Source organism: Biomphalaria glabrata, chromosome 9 (assembly GCF_947242115.1).
Source record: "Biomphalaria glabrata chromosome 9, xgBioGlab47.1, whole genome shotgun sequence".
NCBI lineage: Eukaryota > Metazoa > Mollusca > Gastropoda > Planorbidae > Biomphalaria > Biomphalaria glabrata.
The window spans coordinates 16459753-16480274 of record NC_074719.1 but is presented as its reverse complement, the minus strand read 5'-3'; the positions used below and the strand labels follow the sequence as shown (position 1 = coordinate 16480274).

The 20522-nt window shown below is 36.8% G+C and overlaps 1 protein-coding gene across 11 annotated transcripts in view; it reads right to left on the bottom strand.

The window, feature by feature from the left end:
- LOC106070871 (rap guanine nucleotide exchange factor 1-like) overlaps positions 1–20522 on the bottom strand; it is a 96000-nt gene that overhangs the window by 10868 nt on the left and 64610 nt on the right. For 7 of the 11 annotated variants that reach the window (XM_056042178.1, XM_056042183.1, XM_056042179.1 and 4 more), the window contains 11 exons: positions 11607–11779; positions 10028–10175; positions 9637–9737; positions 8785–8982; positions 7383–8111; positions 5789–5958; positions 4954–5192; positions 4721–4824; positions 3730–3922; positions 2793–2868; positions 1417–1446 (listed from right to left, as the gene is read on the bottom strand). In XM_056042178.1, coding sequence (XP_055898153.1) covers positions 1417–1446; positions 2793–2868; positions 3730–3922; positions 4721–4824; positions 4954–5192; positions 5789–5958; positions 7383–8111; positions 8785–8982; positions 9637–9737; positions 10028–10175; positions 11607–11779 — 2161 coding nt within the window. Of the gene's footprint in view, positions 1–1416; positions 1447–2792; positions 2869–3729; positions 3923–4720; positions 4825–4953; positions 5193–5788; positions 5959–7382; positions 8112–8784; positions 8983–9636; positions 9738–10027; positions 10176–11606; positions 11780–11935; positions 12133–14445; positions 15446–20522 lie in introns of those variants that run through there. The other 4 variants (XM_056042185.1, XM_056042186.1, XM_056042187.1 and 1 more) reach the window with 4 other exon arrangements.

Here is a 20522-nt window from a genome sequence, read left to right as displayed (position 1 = left end):
AAAAATGACCTTCAAATTTACAGAATATAATTATTTACAAATAATAAATATATAGAGACAAAGAGGAAGTCTGGGTAATTGTTGAGGTTTAGGTTAGGATAACATTAATACTGAATAGAAGGACTGTAGATCAGTTGAAGTGAAGTAATCTAGATGTGCAGCCAGGGAGTTTTGACACTTTTAAAGAAATGGAGGTGACTTCATCAACAATATCGCATTTAAAAGAATTAAAATGAAACAAAACAACAAGATGTCAATTTCACATTTTGAACTATTCTCCTGATTGGTCTACAGCAAAGCCTTATATATCATTTTTATTTTGACAAAGAGACTTGCTGGTTTTAATTAGGAACAAAAATGAAATATTCATAAACAAATTAGATATGGGTAAAAAAAAGTATTCTAATTTATTTGAGTAATCCTTCAACACTGTAAGCTCAAGAGATCTCTTTTGCTTACCTCTTTTTTTTTAATATATATTTAGTCAACTCTAGTTTTAAAAGGTTTCTTTATGTTTTGCCCACATTTGTGCATGTATAATTAGAGGGATATTTTTGGCAAGAAAAAATTGTAACTGTTTCATTGACACACTTGTATGAAGTGAATATAGTACGTCAGGTAAAATGTTTCCAGGTCAAGGAAGACTCACTAAATTAACTAATACATCTAGCGTGATGATGTTTCATACTGTCAGTGATTCAATACAATGGCTCTAAGATACTGATCATGAAACAAATACCCATCAATCAGACACAGGGACCAATCAGAGTGAATGGTGACAATCAAATTACAACTAAAAGTGTTGGTTAATTATTTGGACATTGAAAACATTGGGGGATGATGATGTACTTTCTTAGCAGGGAAAAAAATTCATAATAACCAATAAAAAAAAAAGCAACAAAACAATAAACTGAGCTATGAATATAAATTTAGTTAACCTAAGCTAATTATTATTTTTTGTTTTGTTTTACTATTGTAACTTTCAATATTGATTTTAAACTACGAGACCGGATAAAAAATTATTTCCTAGATCCAACAAACATGTACACAAAATAAAGCTGCTGTATTCAAGAATAAATAGAGTTAAAAAAATGTACATAATATAGGTCTAAGGTAGGCATGTATAATGGAGCCAACAAAATGGTCGACTGTTTGGTTAAAACAGTTCCTACAAAGTGTACAAAAGTTAAGCTTACTGTATGAATGTATGAATTAATATCACATATAACTTAACTTCTCAGTTTAAACATTAGGGGCAGAAAGTACAGCATCATCATACATAGCAACAACAACAAGAAAAGGAACACATTGAATCCAACGACAAAAAAAGGTCATGTGACACAATGATAAAACGAAAACAAAAAAGGTGAGTGGTTGAAGATCAGAAACAAAAAAGGTGGTGCCAGTAAAAATTACCTTTCTGTTCCATGAGGTCACCTTCAGAGCCTTTATTAAGTGCATCAGAAACAAAGGCAAGTGTTAGTCTGACTTCTTAACTCACTACATTGTTTTTTGTATTAGATTTAAGCTTGGTTCTTCCTACATTATACAAAACTTTTCATACAATTTTTGGAGTCTCTTTTTCTTCATTTAGAAATATTTTTGCCATGGTTTTAAACACCGAAATTAATTCAACGTAAAAAAGAAATGAAATTTCAAACTCCAGCGACAAATTTCAGATATCAATGTCCATCTCCAGCTAAGAGACATCTACTTGGTAAGACTGGGAAGCTGTGACTGTATTTATGTTTAACATAACAACTAGTTTTGGTACTTCCCATAATATTGATAGATAGAGATTAGATGAATGCCTGGGTAGTTGCTGGGGTCAGAAGATGCCACACACACACACAGTGTTTCCCCCATCTACATGCCACTGATCCAAAGGAACAGCAATGCAGTTTGGGATCAGCAGCATCCCAGGCTCTGCCAGGATGTAGCACTGTGTGCTGTAAAGCTGCTTACGGTCGCTGTCTCCTGATTTTTGCCCAGGGTTGAAGCGTTTCCCATGCAGCAGAGGTTTGAATTCAAGAGTTTTTTCTCCTTCCCATAATATAAACAACAACAAAGATTGTACAACAAAGTCAGAGAACTTGTTATAGTGATGATGATTGCATTAGGATGACACATTTATAGTACACAGTTCTCATTAGAGACAACAGCAACCTTAAGAAAGAAATATAAACAAAACCTGTCTACCGTCTTACATGAATGATGCTGAGAACATTTAGATGTGGAGATGAATTGAACAATGTCTATCATGTCTAAACAGGAATTAGAAAATGTTAGTGGACTGTGTGATGGCTTCAAGCAGACCAATGCAAAGTGACTGAGATAAACAACTGTAGGTCTTGAGCACTAAAATTCTGGGTGGTGGAGGCTCAACAAGGGCATTAACCAAGCTAACATGGACTGACAGGAGTTATTCTGAACAACAGCCATGCATTCACAAGAGGAAATTACTGTTTCGACTATTATCAATTTTTTTTTAAAAACAGAAATTTAGCATTAAAGATTATTTCTTTTGTAAATATTTGTTGGGCTCATTTAGAATTATAGTTTTCTTTCATTGAAAGACCATTCTGTCTTTAATCAAATTAACACTAATGCCACTGAAATAAGAATAATTGTATTAGCTCGACCAAAGTTAAATGCTTAATGTTGCAAAGGTGTTTTTTTTTTGTATTTTTTTTTTTACAACCAACAATTTTATGTTTCTTTAATTGTACAAGTCATTTCCAAAACCCAGCAGAGAGTAGAACAAATCAGTATACACTTTAAAATGGACTCACCTATTTTTCCAGCTTGTGTTGCATGCACAATAAGTGCATCTATAGCACCACCTCTGACCTCTGGGCCTTCCTCATCCTTAGGAAACAAATACACGTTTTTGGCTAGTATTAGAATAGCATAAAACCATATCACATTAGAGACTTTGGTAGAGAGGTTTATGAAGCAATAGGTTTTTATTTAATCCTCAAATAAACAGTTGCTAGAAATTCTGCTTTAAGACTTGATTTGACTAAAAGTAGAAAACAGCATGGCTGACAATATCTACTGAGCCTCACACACTATCCCATCTTCTTCATTTAACCACACAGTCTTTAGCTTCTCATGTTTCTCATGCTTAAAGTACAGCAACTGAAAGATGGACATCCTTTCTTTTTCATCCACATTTACAAATCTTAGTTACAACATAAATGAAAATAGAAAGGGACTATATTCATCATCTGGTTTACACATTTTTTATTCCCAAAGTTAGGAAAGTTAACAGAATAGACAAAGTTTAATTAGAGGTACACAATTATTGGTCAGCATTTGATGGCATACAATCCAGTCTTTAAGCTTCTTTTTAAAACAAATTGAGAATAGAAACTAGAGATAACACTACAATAAGAATGCTATTTTCAACAACACATGACAGAAAAAATGAAAAGAATGACACAGGGTTGACACACTGTTGCTTTGATAATCAAAGTCAATCCTATGACAAAGTTGGCAATATTTTATAATATATCTATTAGGAATATATTAACAGTAAATTTAGTGAAAGTAATTAACTGCAACTCAATTCATGCACTTTTGGTAAATCTATGATTTCTATTAAAAGATGAGTCTATCAGAATACAGAATATTTTCTAGCCAACATAATAAGAACTTACAAATAAGAAAGTTCAGTTTATATTACTAATAATGTTATCCAATCAAAACCCATTTCAATGTACACACCTTTTCTTTGAAAATAAGCTGGTCCTCGATCTCTACATCATCTAGCAGGTTGAGCTCACAGAAGTCAGAGTCAGAGTCTTTCTGGATCTCTGGCTGGGCCAGTGGAGCCTTCTCTTTCTCTTCACACTTTTGCTGAGGCTGGACCACAGGCTGAGGCAGCGACAGTCTGGGAGGGTTAGAGGCTATACTGGAACTGACAATAAAAGCTTATTAGGATGGCAGTCACATCAAATCACAAGAACATACGCACGTAAAGTAGTAAATCTTCAACCTCAAAATGACTTGTTGATACATTACTTTCTTCTACTATTAAAAACAACACTATCAGCTTACACTATCAGCTTTCACTCTGTTCAGATGAGTGGAAGGGAAAAGTTCTTGTATTTTGAATATGGCTCTAACAATTTTCCTAGAAATTTGACAATTTAAGTATAAAAAAAAATCACCAGCAAATTGTCACACAGTAACCATTATAATTTAAATTTGGCTTATATCTTAACCGAGACCAAAAGCTAAAAAAAATATCTGAATGGAAGGATGTATTGTAACAGGAAGGAGCCCTCCATGGGCTGTAGCGCCACTAGGATGGATGGATGGATTATACCTTTACCATTTTATTGACAAAATTGTTCCAAATAACGTCCAAAGAAAATGGATTTTTTAAACGCCTTATTTTATATCACATGATTTCAGTGGGAATACTTATTGCAATAATGAAGCCTTGCATCAGCTTCATAAAGTAGGAATTGATTTAAAAAATCTAACTATTTTTTTTATATGACACAAATATGATTCACTACAATAATACAGAAAACTATTTGTAGTTGAATAGCTATCAATTAGTTTTGTACCTATGTCCAGTGGACTAGTAGTTTTGCTTTTTAGTCAACACAGACGTAACAAAGGCTCATAGCATTGTACCTTTAATTATATCTATTAACATTTACATATTTGCATGATTTAAATAAAGACCTAAAAATGATATACTTACCAGTCAGAAGCGGGTGATTTTCCAAGGCCCAAAAGGTCACCATAAGAAATGTCTGACTGACTGGAACCCGTAGAAAGATGGCTGCCATGGCTTATATCTGACATCTGATGGAAAATCACAAGGTATCAGCATAAATATACTTTGCATCAATGCATATGTTTCTCTATCCAATTTAGTGACAGACAAAATTATACAATCACATAGGACTATGAGAGGCTCCAAATCTAACTTACCCTTTTTGTTTTAGCAGTTAATATAGGTATGGAAGTTAAAAGTTCAGAGGATCCTCCACTCAAAGAAGAGTCTGTGGATATATCTGACAATACAGATATTGTGTTGGAGCGTGGATAAAAAAGCTCTCTCTGGTGCTGATGCCATTGAGCTTCATAGAACTGTATAGAATGCCGGGATATAGATTCCTCCAGAGTTCTGGGCTGACTCAAGGAACCAAACATTTGGACATAGGCTTGTACTGGACATAGATCAATAAACAACAGGTTATATTTACATTGCAAACATAAATTTACCTTAGTTGAAAATCTATAATAGTAAGATATCTTTCTTTCTATACAAAATGTAATTCTTCTATCTGTAAAAAAAAAGCAAGGTGATTCACTTTAACAACAAATCACTTTGACTACATTTTAACCAGATTACAAACTGATTTGGATGCTCAAAAACATGCAACTGCTCACTTAATGGCTACTAGATAAATGTGTATAGACTTAGATAAATGTGTATAGACTTAGATAAATGTGTATAGACTTAACATTTTGGAAATGAGAATTGGGAAACTAAATAGGTTGTAGAAGAATAATGGTAAAATAGATTTTAAAGTGGGGAAGGGTATTCTTACTTAAGGCAGCAAATGCTAGAAGTCAAATCTTCACAGAGAACAGAGCATGTTGCAAGAACTGATCAAAGTAAGGAATTTAACTTGAGTAGACATGCATGTACTGGTTATAGAATCAAAAGCTTCTTACCATGTTTTTTTGTGTGTAATGAATATAAATTTGTGTGTGTGTACATGTTTGAGCGCACTAATGATAGAATAAATAGCTTTCTTACCATGTTTTTTCTTGGGTGGTAGGGGAGGTGGTTTGGGTAGGGACTCTGTGCTGGAGTGACTGGTAGAAGAGAAAGTCTCTGAGCTGGAATAGGTCTCACGAGAGCTGGCCCTCTCCTCAGTCAGGTAAGACTGCAGTGACTTCTGGCTGTTCACACTGGTAAAAGATTGACTGTGGACATTCAAGAAAGCTTATACCTTACCATAACTATGTTCATGTTTGTGATAGTCTAGGTCAGACATGTGTATATAATATATGCCATATAAGTCAACAAAACTTATATAAAGTTAAATTCAGTTGGACCTAAGAATGAGTTATAATGGATTATTTGTTTTTCACATGAATGTTCAAAAAGAAGACAATAAAACTGAGGCAAAAGAACTGCCTGGTCGAGGATGGCTGCCTGGTCGTGCGGTTTGCATGCTGGACTGTCGTTCGGATTTATCGACAGTCGAGGGTTCAAACCCTGCCCGCTCGCATTCCCCATCGTCCTGCGGGAGGTTTGGACTAGGAAGTAAACTATCTTCAACTCTGAAGGAACATCCGAAATATGTAAAACATTTTACATACGTACAAAAACTTGAATTAGCTAAAAAGACAATATAGAATGAATAAGTATATTAACTACTCAGAGTAAAATAATTTAATCTAATAGTGCATTTATTAAAAGAACAGAACATCTTTTAAACTAGAAGAGCAATGATCTGTTGCCTTATAAAGTCTTGTGCACCTTATGTGTATATACGAGTAACATTGTTCCTGCATGTAAGATGCATGTTTCTTACGTGTCAGTATCATATTCCTATTGCTCTAAATGAAATTGTCATCTATATAAATATCAGGAAAGTACATGAGTACTAGTTCTTATAATCACTAAAATGTTAGTGAGACTTTCGTTATTTAAAAAAAATAAAAATGAAATCATTACTCAGGTAGATCCTATTACTTTCATCATTGGAGTCAAGTTACAACAATGAGTTTCCTTATTAATCTTTTTAATCCTAATATTGCTTCCTGTTATATATTAGCAACATTTGTTTTGTATCTTGCTGATAGAATAGATACAATTTAAAATAGAACAATAGTTGAATTATACAAGAGAAAATTATTCTTTTTTTCATCCAGACAGTATAAAAAAAGCTTCACCAAAATTACTTTAAAATCTGTCATTTTTATTTGCTAGTTCCAAGAGACTAAGACAATAAAAATTACATACATTGTCTAGAGTTTTCAGGGCAATTTTAATTTACAAACCCTTGACTAGAGACATGATGTCCAAAAGGTACAGCTTGTGAACAGTATTGTGTATTATACACTGACTCAAATCAGGTTTTAAACCCATACCAACAAGATTGGGTGATTGGAAACCATTTGTTTGAATGTTTTGAAACATTGCTTAGGTAGATTCCATACTATCGCTTCTATAGGAGCTCATATCATAAAACAATGGTGTTAGTCAATAATGCCTACAAAAAAGATGTTTTCGATTTGCTGGACTAAGACAGTAATATCTAACAGAAAGATGGGAGATACCTTTAGAAATAGTATAACTATAAATACAAGATTATTACTTTTCATGAATGAGAGTTGCATACCTTTGATTGGAGTGACTTGAATGTGTGCTAGATGAGGAAGAGGTAGATATCCTCTCCACTTTCCTCATCACAACAGTTTTTTGCTGGGAGACGGAGGACACAGCTGCCATCCTGCTCTCTATGCTGTCTGGAACATTGTCATACTGAGAGTTAAGTCTGTGCAGGGGCAGGCCTTTCTTGGCCGGCAGTGGTGGAGGGCTGTCCTCGATGCAGTCCGTCATCTGTTTGATCTGAGAGGTCAGTTCGTTAATCTCCTCGAATGCCTTTCCTGGCTGGGCTTTTTTAGACACCATGGTGGTGCTGCTGCTGACTAATTTAGAGTCACTGACTGTCCGTGAAAATGTCTGTGTGGTGACCATGCCTTTCTCACTCTGCTGTTGCCACTGTGAGGAGAGAGATGACGAGGAGGAAGAGGATGTAGAGGAGGCAGATGTCACCAAGTCTCCAGCCGAGAGGTGGTTCATGAGAGGAAATGAGGATGTCTGTAAGGAAACTAGCCCGGCTTGAGGTAGGCCAAAGTTTAAAGGTTTGTTTCCGAAGTTGAAGGAAGACATTCCACCGGCCATTCCCAATGAATGGTCCAAAGATGCACTGCTGATGAGTGTACCATTCCCACTAGATCTAAGGGACTCTAAGACCTCTGTGCTGGAACTGGGAGACCTTTTCTTCTGGGGCAGGGGTGGAGGGATGAGTGGATCTGATCCATTCGTAAACTCTTCTGGTGAAACTCTGAATAATAGAAACATTTTATTGATCAAGGAAAACAAAAACACAGCAAATATTCTCAAGTCTAGTTATGTATCAATTAGAATATATGTAAACAAAGTTTTGAATAATTGAACTATGGCCTACATTCAGTGGCTATTTAGAGTTTGTTAATAGACTCAGAGAGAGGAGTGTTTTATACAAATATCTGGATACAGATTATGTTCATTGAGACTGCTAATTATTACCCATCTCCATGTTTCTGATCAAATAATCTTAGCCAGACTTAAGTATAACAACTATTAGAACTATTTCCTCTGTGTACACTAAACTAAACTAAGACAAACTATATTCAAGATTCAATAAAGTTGATCAGTTTTTTTTTACTGATTATAACTTTAATTTTTTTAATAAATAATTTTACTATCCCTAAAATTTTCTAGTTAACTTTTTTTTGTTTTAACCAGAGCTTAAATAAAGATTCAACAACATCAAAGCTTGAAAATGATCCTGAGACTTGCTCCTTAGCAACCATCCATTTACCTCTCAACCCCTGCCTTAGACAACCAAAAACTGCCTTCAATATTTTGAGATGTCCCAGGATGGATTCCAACAAAGATCTATGTCCAAAACTGGCAAACAATATCAAATGAAACATGAACAACTCAAGAGTAAAAAGACAAGAGTTAACACCTACCTAGTCAGTATAGAACCTGGAGGTAGTGGTGGCTTAGGCGGTGGCATGTCTGCTGAGGTGTTAGAGTCAAAAGAAAAGACAGAGCTGTTGTTGCTGTTGCGAGTCAGATTAGAAATGTTGTCGTAGCTGTTGGCACTGGTCTGAGCCAAAATTTCCTGTTCCCTGGGTGTAAGAGGAACGTCTGGTCGGTAGTTTTGCCTAACAGAAATATTCTTGTTTGGGATTAATGTCATATGAAAAAGTGTAACTGTGTTAATAATTAAAGTAAACTATGAGTTGATAGCTTTGTGCTATGACATAAAAAACTTATCAAGGAAGCAAGATTGTATAACATTTAACAAACTCCATAGATCATTGTAGACATGGACCATTTAGTTTTATTTCTAAGGAGCCAGAAATGGCTGTTGTTGACTTCAATTACCACTGCAATTAGTTTCAAGAACAAATTTGGGGGAATGGAGTTTGGTTTTAAAACTTTGGTATTTTTTGATAAAAGAGATTTACAGCAATTACATATTTGTTGTATTTTTGTTTGTAAATGCCATGAAAATAATTATAAATGAAAATGTGAATTTTGTATGGTTTATCTTTAGTTCTTGTCACCTCCCCATGGGCCTGAAGCAAGGTTAATGCCCAATGGTTTCAAGTGAACATTTGTATAGATGTGTTAGTAAACAGCAAGGAGCAGTCTCTATGCTGCCCTTGTCTTAGCCATTCTCACCATTCTACAGGAAGTTTAGTTTAAGGCTGGAATAATCTTCAATTGTGAAGGAACATCCATAACATGTAAAACAAACAACAAAAACCATAATAAGCATTTAAAAAATGGGGATAAGTTAAACTCGTACTTACCCATCAAGTGTTGGAGAGGGTAGAGGTTGGCAAGTAACTGGGGGCTGCAGGAGACTGGACTTCTTTTGGGACATTTTTTCAAGTCCAAGTTTGGTCAGTTCCTAGGAGGGAAACAGCATAACTTTGATCCATCAATAAATGATTAGAGAGGATCATAAGGTGAAACATATATTTTACACTTCTGGGCTTACCTAGATATACAAACTGTTTTTATATCACAAATTACATGAGAGTGCAGGAACTAACAACTTACACTGAACCCCAACAAGCCATGAATAATGAGGCTACAGCACTCACCTGAATGCCCTCCAACAAGGCATGAATAATGAGGCTACAGCACTCACCTGAATACCCTCCAACAAGGCATGAATAATGAGGCTACAGCACTCACCTGAATGCCCTCCAACAAGGCATCAATGATTCCCTGAGCTTGTTCTTTGTCACAGGACTTGTTGACACCCACTAGGGAGTCATCTGCCCACTGAATGAACTTGGCCAAATTTTGACAGACTTTACTTTGACTGGACACCAGGCTATTACTATATATGAGAAAGATACACGTGACAAGTCTGAGAGTATATTTTATTGATACATATAACTTATTCTAATTTAGTTGTTTTTGTTTTTTAAAGCTAGGGTGAAGTTAAGTACTAATATCCACAAGTTTGAACTATTGAGTTTTTATATTCATATCTAGACCTTGTTTTTATGTGAGTGGGACCAACCTTTTTTTTTGTACAACATTACAAACTTTAAAGAAAAAACAAATGAAATATTTATTAGTATTATACATATTATCATAGTGTTGTCACTGACACTGGCAGAAGAAAAGCAACAGAGAAAAAAATCAAGGCAACCAACAATCTCCGTCTGGAAAAAACTGCTATGTGTGCAGAAGATTTATTGTGCATAAGCTCTTAGATAAAAAAAATGTAGCTAGACAGATAGGTTGGTATACAAGTTATGGCTAACTAAATTGAATAGCAAATTGTTGCAGTCTGGAAAGCCAGGATTTGAATCATGGTTAAAATCTATGCATCCATCATGAAATTCAGTGTTCTATCTGCTCTAATGGGTAATAACAAACATTTGAAGAAAAATTGAAGTGGTTCGTGTAACTGTTGCTAAGTTAGAGTTGTAATAACAATATTCATGTCTTTAACAGCAATTTTAACTGCACAAGGACTAGGAAACTGTCACTGTTAAAACAATCAAATCATTAGACAACATGAAAACTAAATCAATGATTCTTTGGACCACACTAATATACACTGGGACACATTAGGACTTGATCCACTATGTAAAGGGCCATATGTCTTAAACATGTTCTGGATCACACTATGACTTGATCTAGCATGCACTGGGTCACACAATGACTTGACCTAGCATGCGCTGGGTCACACAATGACTTGACCTAGCATGCATTGGACCACACAATGACTTGACCTAGCATGCACTGGGCCACACAATGACTTGACCAAGCATGCACTGGGCCACACAATGACTTGACCTAGCATGCACTGGGTCACACAATGACTTGACCTAGCTTGCACTGGGCCACACAATGACTTGACCTAGCATGCACTGGGCCACACAATGACTTGACCTAGCATGCACTGGGCCACACAATGACTTGATCTAGCATGCACTGGGCCACACAAATGACTTCAATTAAAATGCACTGGGCCATATTATGAATTGATCTAACATGCAATGGAAATCACTAGGCCTTGATCTAACATACACCTGACCACCTAACATACACTTGACCACCTAACATACACATAACATACACATGACCACATAACATACACTTGACCACCTAACATACACATGACCACATAACATACACATGACCACATAACATACACTTGACCACCTAACATACACATGACCACATAACATACACAAGACCACAAAACATACACTTGACCACCTAACATACACATGACCACCTAACATGCACTCACCTTTCCTGTGCCAGAAGTGGGTAGCGCAGCAGTGTAAATATTTGCATGACTGTCTCCAGGATGACCGAGGCACTTCCAGGCAGCACCTCTGTCTTGCCCTTGCTGACCACGGCCTTGATGAAGATGAGGGTCTTGTTGACCTCGGCCATGGCCGACTTCAGCTGCTCCATGTCCTGAAACATCCAAAGGCAATCCCTTGAATTAATCGTACACTAAAATCCTGTTAGTCTAGACTCTAGAGACATAACACTGAGTCCATTGAATCCTCTGTCCAAGTAACAGTATTTATATAAGGCGGGTAGTAAGTACATAGAGTTAATTCAAATCACCTTTACTATCTCCCAGTCTTAAGTTCAATCTAAGTGTGTGAGAAAAAAATCTTAGACAATATGTTAAAAATACAAACAAATGACAGCTAACTCTATCGTGACAGAGATAGTTCACTTTCTTGTAAACTCAAGTGTCACTTCAAGTACTGTTAAGCTCCCCATTTCTACTAAGGTTTGGCCGAGACACAAATAGTGGTGGCTATGTAAAGAGCTAGAATGAGTTTCTCCACTCACGCAGTACTTTTTTTCCCCCGTTTTCGCGCCATTGCACGCTAACGAGCAGGGTGGAGAAAAGGGTAAAGGAAAAGAAGGTTAAAGGTCAGAGTTGATAGTGTAACCAGAACAAGTGCGTGGAAATGTCAAAGAAGTTACACGGTTAAAAATAATGAAATTAATCGGAGGATAATAGATATGGGAGGGGTGACGCCGGCTGAGGACGCAGATTTCTGTACACAATTAGGTTGAACATTTATACAGGGAGGCTCATCTTGACGAGGTGCAAGGGCCCAGGCTATAAGTTACCAGAACAGCTTTAAAATATTTACCTAACATTAAAGAATCTTTTATTTTTATTTCAGTACTTCAGGTTTCAATATTTCAGGTAACTTCGACAATAAGTCTCTACATTGGGCTACCGGCATATGATCTAGTCCTCATCAAATTAGAACTTGAACTAGTTCATAAATATTTGCCTGAAACCTTTTTTTTTTAACTTGAATAGTTTAAACGTGAATTATGATTATTAAGTGGTACCATTTCTATATCAGGCAACAAGTTGACAAACATAAGTGCCAAGTTGTGACTAAAAAGGAGGATGTTTCCTTATGCATAGCAGACGAACTTTCTTCTTCTTTGACCACTACAAATATTTCTGAACTCTCCGAGACCATGATTCTAAAACCACTTCATGTACCATCGTTTGGTAGTGCCGCCGCTGAGTGTTTTGAAAACTATATAGTGCGTAGAGTCACCGACACATTCAATGTCTTTGGAACATTGCCAGCAATAGACAGAAACATAAAAAGGGAAAATAGAAAAAGGAAAGAGAGAAAAAAAACGGTGGTAGAAAAGAAGGATACAAAATAACAGAGAAGAAACGCGAAGAGAGAGAGAGAGAGAGAGAAAGAGAGAGAGGTTATAGAAATCTATATTTCTTCCACCAACAGGTTCCAGTGATTCCAAGTGATGGTTTACACACTACACACACACAACACGTGTTCCCCTCCCTCCCCCAATTACAATGAAGTCTCCTCTGTGTGTGTGTGTGTACAAGAGGATGGAAAGATAAAGGTCATGCTGTTAGCACATCAAGGTAAGACGAGATTGAGGCTAAATCAGTCATTATGCAAAGGCTAGCGCTGTGATATAGAACATCAAATGTATGACAGCTTTATATGGACCACCAAATACAGTGAAGGAAACACACACAAAAAGTTGTAGTAAGCCTAATATTCAGGCTAATTGACTCCCCTGACATTAGTATTGAGCCTAGTTTGTCTGAAAGTCAACAGTATGGTTCTAAAACCTGCATACATAAACACACACGCGCACAGTAGTGCACACAGAAACAAATGTTCGCTTCAGAGTCACTCTTGTACCCGGTCGAAATGCGTGGAATGTGACCCATGCCTTTACAAAATATCATAAAACAGACACAGCCTTGTTACTGGTCAACATGCAGACAGGCCACATCATGGACACAAGGAATACCAATAAATAAATACTACAAAACGAAACTGGTTCTATACAAAGCACTAAAACAAATGATTGAATTAATATTCCTATATGTTAGCCACTGCAGTATTCTAACATCTGGTGCAATGTGGTCATTTAGTGGCAGCAACTGCATATCTTGAACATTTCATGCATTCTTAGAAAAAACAAAGAGGTAAGTATCGATTATCAATACATCGATGCCAAATACTGATCAATACAATGACAAACAAGGAAGGAATGGAAGGCCAAGGTGTTTCCCCATTAAATATAAACTAAACATTAAGAAATAAGGGGGGGGGCAACGAAATACAAATAATATATGTAACATCTCCACCACACAGGAACATATGGTATTAACAGTAGACATTCACAGCACAAAGAAGGGTACTGCAAATACTTATCAGTAAACACATCACAAAGAATGAGAAATTTGATCAAGTATTTTCTATCGGACCATGAGTCCGAAGCTTGGAATCCAGAAGGAAGCTGAGATCTGAGACGCTCTTGATCAAAGCAAGGGATACAACTGGGATTTGTGATAGGATAGTCAATACAAACGTACACTAAGAAAGAGAGAGAGTGGAAGAAAGAGAGAGGGAGAGAGAGGGAGAATGAGAGAGAGGGAAAAAGAGAGGAGAAAGAGAGAGCGAGAGAAAAATAGGAATAATGAGAGAGAAAGAAAGACATGGAGAAAGAGAGATGAGATGGAAGAACTATCATCACACAAAAACGTACACATGGAAAGGGGGAGGGGAGGCATCACACACACACACATTTAGATCTTAGCTCTCTACCTTGTTTTCCTCTGACTTGGCCTCATCACTGACTTCGACGGCCATTGTTTTCTCTTGTTTCTTGGCCAACATTTTAGCATGGCCATCTTTGAAAAACATTGTTTCACCTTGTTACCTCTGTGGCCCCCAATGTACAGAATGCAGGGCACGTTAATCCAACAGGCTAAATCCAATGTATGAAATTCACTTGTCTAAAGAATGCCCTCTATGTACATTCGAAACAGTTTCCTAGCACATAGATTTCCATTATCCTTCCCTAGCGTAAGTCATTCATTATAATTCATGGTGAAGAATGTTTCTCAAAGGACTAAGCGTACAGAAAAGTTAACATACAGAGAACAATGATCAGGAAGTATATAACTAACGCTAGTCCATAAATCTTCACTATGACCATTGTTCGATCAACTGAAACGAAAGAATATAACAGTCTATAATAATGTCCAGGTTCCCACCTCCACATATTTTGAAACCACTGTAGGTCTACCCCTTATTGACTTCAAACTACTACATGTACATCTCTAGACAGGCTTAAGACTTGACTACGTAAAGTGGAGTTTAGATTATACCCAAGAACTCAACAGATGACAGAAAGCCGTACACAAACAAGTCCAAAACTTTATTATCTACACACTTTCAATGTCTGCGAATGAACGCAGCACAGATCATGGAAGTAGACACCATTCAGTTCTAAACATACAAGCCTCCATTTATCTGAACTAAAACAATACACTGCATGAAGAACTAACGTTACTGCATTAAATGACCAAACACGAGTAAGTCCGTATAAAACAATCCATAAATGAAGTGAATAGAAAAGGAAAAAAGCCTATTTCAACTGACTTCTGACCTGTCCAATAACAACACAACACTAATAGTCTGCACGTGTTCATTCCACTAGCCCATTGCTTTCTTCTCCTGAACACACAGATCTACCTGGAGTGGTGATAGTAGAAGGAATAGGGAAAGGTGCCAAGGCGGTACATCTACCTAGTCAGTGCTATTTTTTTCCCCTTTGATACATCAAGATAAAAAAAAAATTCCAGTACAGATTCAACCAGTGCCGTGGCCGGTTGTAGTGGACCCCAAAACCTGGCCTGCTAGAGATACAATCTCATTCCCCATAGCCTTCCGAAGACTGCTCTATCTCAGCAGGAGCATCAACATACAGTCATGTGTAATCATCCTATCCTGGGCATCGGTTCAATGTTAACAATCGGACATTTTTTGACCACCTTTAACAGTGTGAAGGATTGACAAATCCCCAAATGAATCCACGAATGTTAAGTCTTCATGGTGTGAGCATATCAAATAGTTTCGTGAATCATTTGTTCCAAGTAAGGCTTCAATCATGCTCGAGCACATTCTGATAGTTTATTCTCGTGAGATTATCCTCGTAAAGTCAAGCCTCATAAGATCATTCACGTATTGTACATCAGATCATTCTCAGACAAATCTCTCAAAGAACATTTAAAATAAAGCCTGATTAGATCGATGTTCCTGTTCCTATTACTGCGAAGTTATTTTTAAATATACAGCGAACTAAACAGTTTGTTGTTAAATCTATTTTTTGTTTCACTGTACTTTTTAATTATTATTTTAGCTATAAAGCACATAGTAAGACATGATCAAACTATCTGCTCCAGTAGAGTCTGTTATAACGACCTGCATCTATACGGTAAGTCAAAAGCTAAAAACAATTTTCGAGCTTCCTTTTTTTTTTTTTAAAAAAAAAAAAGGAGTTCCTATGGTGATGACGCGATAGTCCTGGCCCAAGGTAAACTCACAACAAAAACATGAAACCAATTCAAGGAATCCACTTTTTTCTGCTTGCCAGAACTGTCTGACCTCCAGGCACACTCCAAACACGCGCTGGCGGTGTTCATGAACCTCCCACTCCACTGTTCCTTGGTTTACTAACGCCATATCATCCCCCCCCTCCCTATCTCCAGGGGTCAGTGATCTTCCCTCGCACTCATTTAAATGGATACTAAACACAGACTTCGAGTGGGGATAGATTCTTGACTGAAATAACGTCTCACCATTTCACAAGTCTCACTAATGTCACATGGTTCCTTATACAATAGCTTTTCTTGTTGGTGAACAGTATCAAGAACTACATCAAGTGTTGATCAGCTATTCATTAGAAGAGGTGTGGAGGAGAGTTCCCGTACACTTTGGGGCCACTGCAGAGTCAATAGTTTCTCGAAGTTCTTCCGTTCAGAGCACTCCATCATTTCAGTATGGAGGAAGTAGTTAAGTATTAGGCTCTAGAATTTAAAACGTATTTAAAAACAAATGGACAACTAACTAGCGGTAATAAAGAAGAAATGATACGAAGCTCAACTGCTACGCATTGAGATGTACAGATTAAAACTCAATTCTTTTTTTTTTATACAAAACTTATATCAATCACTGTGTGAAGTGTATACGTTATTTTTCCTAAACACATTATCAGATCAAGGTGAAACTTCACACAATTTTTCACTGTCATAGACAAGACATGAATCGATAAAAAAAAGTAACCAATGAGACAATTAATTACTGGTAATTCATTACTTGGTTTAATAGCTACATGGGAAACTAATAATTTAGTATTCACAGGATATGGCTAAATTAGTTGGTTTTAAATAATTGTTAACGCATTCTCCGATCAGGTTGATACTTTAAACAATTATTTAGTGTACACAACAAAGCACGAATCAATAAACAAAAATACTCAATTAGTACGGGAAATAACTTGTACATTATTGGTACATAGTTTTAAAGGACGGAGTTCTTCCCCTTTAGACGCTTTTTTTTTAAAGGATTTAAAAAAATATTTTGCTTGTTTTTATTTAGTTGGCAATAGTAAAATTCACTTGATCACCTTTGACAATGTTACGTTTATCGTAAAGCTCTCCAACAGAACGTGATCACGTGATCGCCAATCTTTGTGCTGCCCACTTGGACAGCGTGAGTCATGAGACATTCACAGTGGACACACGCGTGAGTCATACACAGGGACGTACACTCCAAGCTTCACGATCGGAAGAGAAAATCGATGAGCGAAGAGATCAAAGAAAAAAAAAAGATGCGCCCTGGCTCCGAATGCAGAGTTGGCAAAATTCAGATTGTCTGCAATGATCTACATATTTCCAACATATCATCACATGTTGATGTCAAGTATATCAACTAAGATTTAAAAACAAAAAAAAACACTGGGTATAAGTCATGGGAATGGAATAGAAAATGCTTGCTATTATAAAAAGAAGCGAGTTTTCTTTCTAGTTTTTTTTTTTACTACTGGCTCACATTGATTTCAAAGGTGGGCACTGGTCAAAAGACACAAGGCTGAAACTCAAGTTTACAAAAATATCGCTTACTTCAAGCTAAAACTGGACACATTGTAGAATGGTTGGTTAGGTAAGTTGATAGAGCGTCGCGCAAATGTCTGTGTTTAATTCCCATATACTGGGTCAATTAAAAAATAATGTCAAATAAAATGTAAACGTTTCGTTGACTACATTATTTGAAGATCAAGTAGAAATAGATTGGGGAGGGGGGGGGGTTAACTCCTAGTTTCTTATCCTGTCTACTACTTGATCCTCAAGTCCAAGATTAAACAGGCAGCACCCCCCTCCCCCTCTCCAGCAAGAAGAATATCAAGAGTAAAACCGTACATTGAGACATAGACAAAACAAGTTCTCCTCCCACGTGTCTTGTCTCCTTTCAGCCAGCAAACTGGATGCTGTCCATGTAGGTGTCACAACACAACGCCCACGCAGGCACACAAGGTTCAAGACAATGTAGGACCCTCCAGGCACAAGACAAGCAGATGGTGTCGTGTAACAGGCCGTCACTCTCCTCCACACGCAGCACTCCGAGTCTACATGACATACAGACGTCCAGAGTCACTCCAGGGCTATTTTGGTCAAGTGCGTCACGTTGCCAACTCCGAGACTGACCACGGCCTTTCAATCGATATCTCCCCCTTTTTTTCCCCCGCAGAATAGAAATAGCTGGAAGCGATCAATGAGTCGCTAGTCGCCGGATATGCTTAGGACGACTGATTGTAGAGCTTCTAATATACTAGAGCTCACTGCCTTGTACATGGGTACGTACCACAAACATTAGCAAGAGAAGTATAACCACCAACACATTATCTATAACCACCAACACATTATCTATAACCACAAACACATTATTTATAACAACCAACACATTATCTATAACCACAAACACATTATCTATAACCACCAACACATTATCTATAACCACAAACACATTATCTATAATAACCAACACATTATCTATAACCACAAACACATTATCTATAACAACCAACACATTATCTATAACCACAAACACATTATCTATAACCACAAACACATTATCTACAACCACAAACACATTATCTACAACCACAAACACATTATCTATAACCACAAACACATTATCTACAACCACAAACACATTATCTACAACCACAAACACATTATCTATAACCACAAACACATTATCTACAACCACAAACACATTATCTACAACCACAAACACACTATCTACAACCACAAACACATTATCTATAACCAGAAACACATAATCCATGCAGAGAAACATTGAAGATCACCACTGGAACTAAGGGTTGTAAATATTGTCCAGATCCAGCACATAAGAACTAATAATCCCCTCCCGTATTTTAAAATGCCAACAGCCTTATCTAGATATCTAAATATTGATTTTATTTAAACTTGGTGAAAAAAGTTGAATATACTTATACTTTGCTTTTTGCACACATCAAAACTAACGGGAAGAAAACTAAATAGTTTGAGATTTGATTTCATATCATTATACGTCTGCATTATGTGCAATAAAAAGAAAGTCTCACAGGAGTACTTGGCATTCATTTGGTTTGAATCATCCTAAAACTCCATTCAATGACTGTGACGTGATGAGCTCATAACCAGATCGCTTCACTTTTAATAACCGAGTTATGAAACCGGCTGGATGCCACAAAATACATTTAAAAAAAAAGAGGACAGCTCATTGACAAGTGTAGGTCTGGGTTGCTAGAATAGTAATAATAAAAAGTACGGACCTAAGAAAAACAAACTAAAAACTAAGTGATAGCTAGTCGTTGGTAAATATATCTTCGTAACGTCTGATTATAAATCAAACTTTTTCTAACAGTAGACAATGAATGGTAAACGAGACTTTCTTCTTGAGAATGCAAACTCAAAGTAAAAGAACAAATAATAGAAGTCGATTCCCAGCAAACACCTCCAGGTATCCCTCACATGTGGCAACTGAAGAAATGAAGATGATCTCCTCTAATTAATATAGCGTACAATTAGAAACATGAACAATTTAATCTGCGCCCAATATCCGAAGACTTGAGACTGAATGACGTAACACCAATGGTGATCAAATGCTCCTCCCCCCCAACCAGTGAGTCTACAAACACTTCATTGACACTGACTTGCTGAAAGGTGAAGAAGAAAAAAAAAGGTGTGTTGGTGGTGGGGAAAACAGACTTCTCTCCCAGTGAACACCACTGAGCGGAATCACTGACATTTAGAATGGAATCACCACTTGGTATACGGCGACCTTTCGACCCACACACATCTCCCTCCTCCCTTCACAATTACACCAAGTTTGGGGGGTCACGTGACGATTGCACCTATTCATGTATCCCTACGCCCCGATCTGAATCAGAAAATTGTTGAGAGATTCAATAACACCCTAGTGGCACACACAGATCTGACTCAGAGCCCCTAGGGTGAGTAAGTCAAATGGAGCTTTTTTATCAGAGTTTTTGAACCCAAGCACTAAACAATGCTCTTACGCCCCCCCCCACCCAGGTACAATACAGCATAAGAAAAAAAAAATTATAAAGCGCTGTTAACAAACAAAATGTAGGCTCAATGCGCTGTGATACTATTACAAACATAAACACGAGAGCTAAAATGACAAACTAATCTAAAAAAGTTGTAAACAGATAGGTCTTAATGTTCTTCTTGAATGTAGTGTAGCATGATGGTCTGCAAAGAAGTTAAGAGACAGGAAAACATTGACTTTACAATCATACAACAGTAACG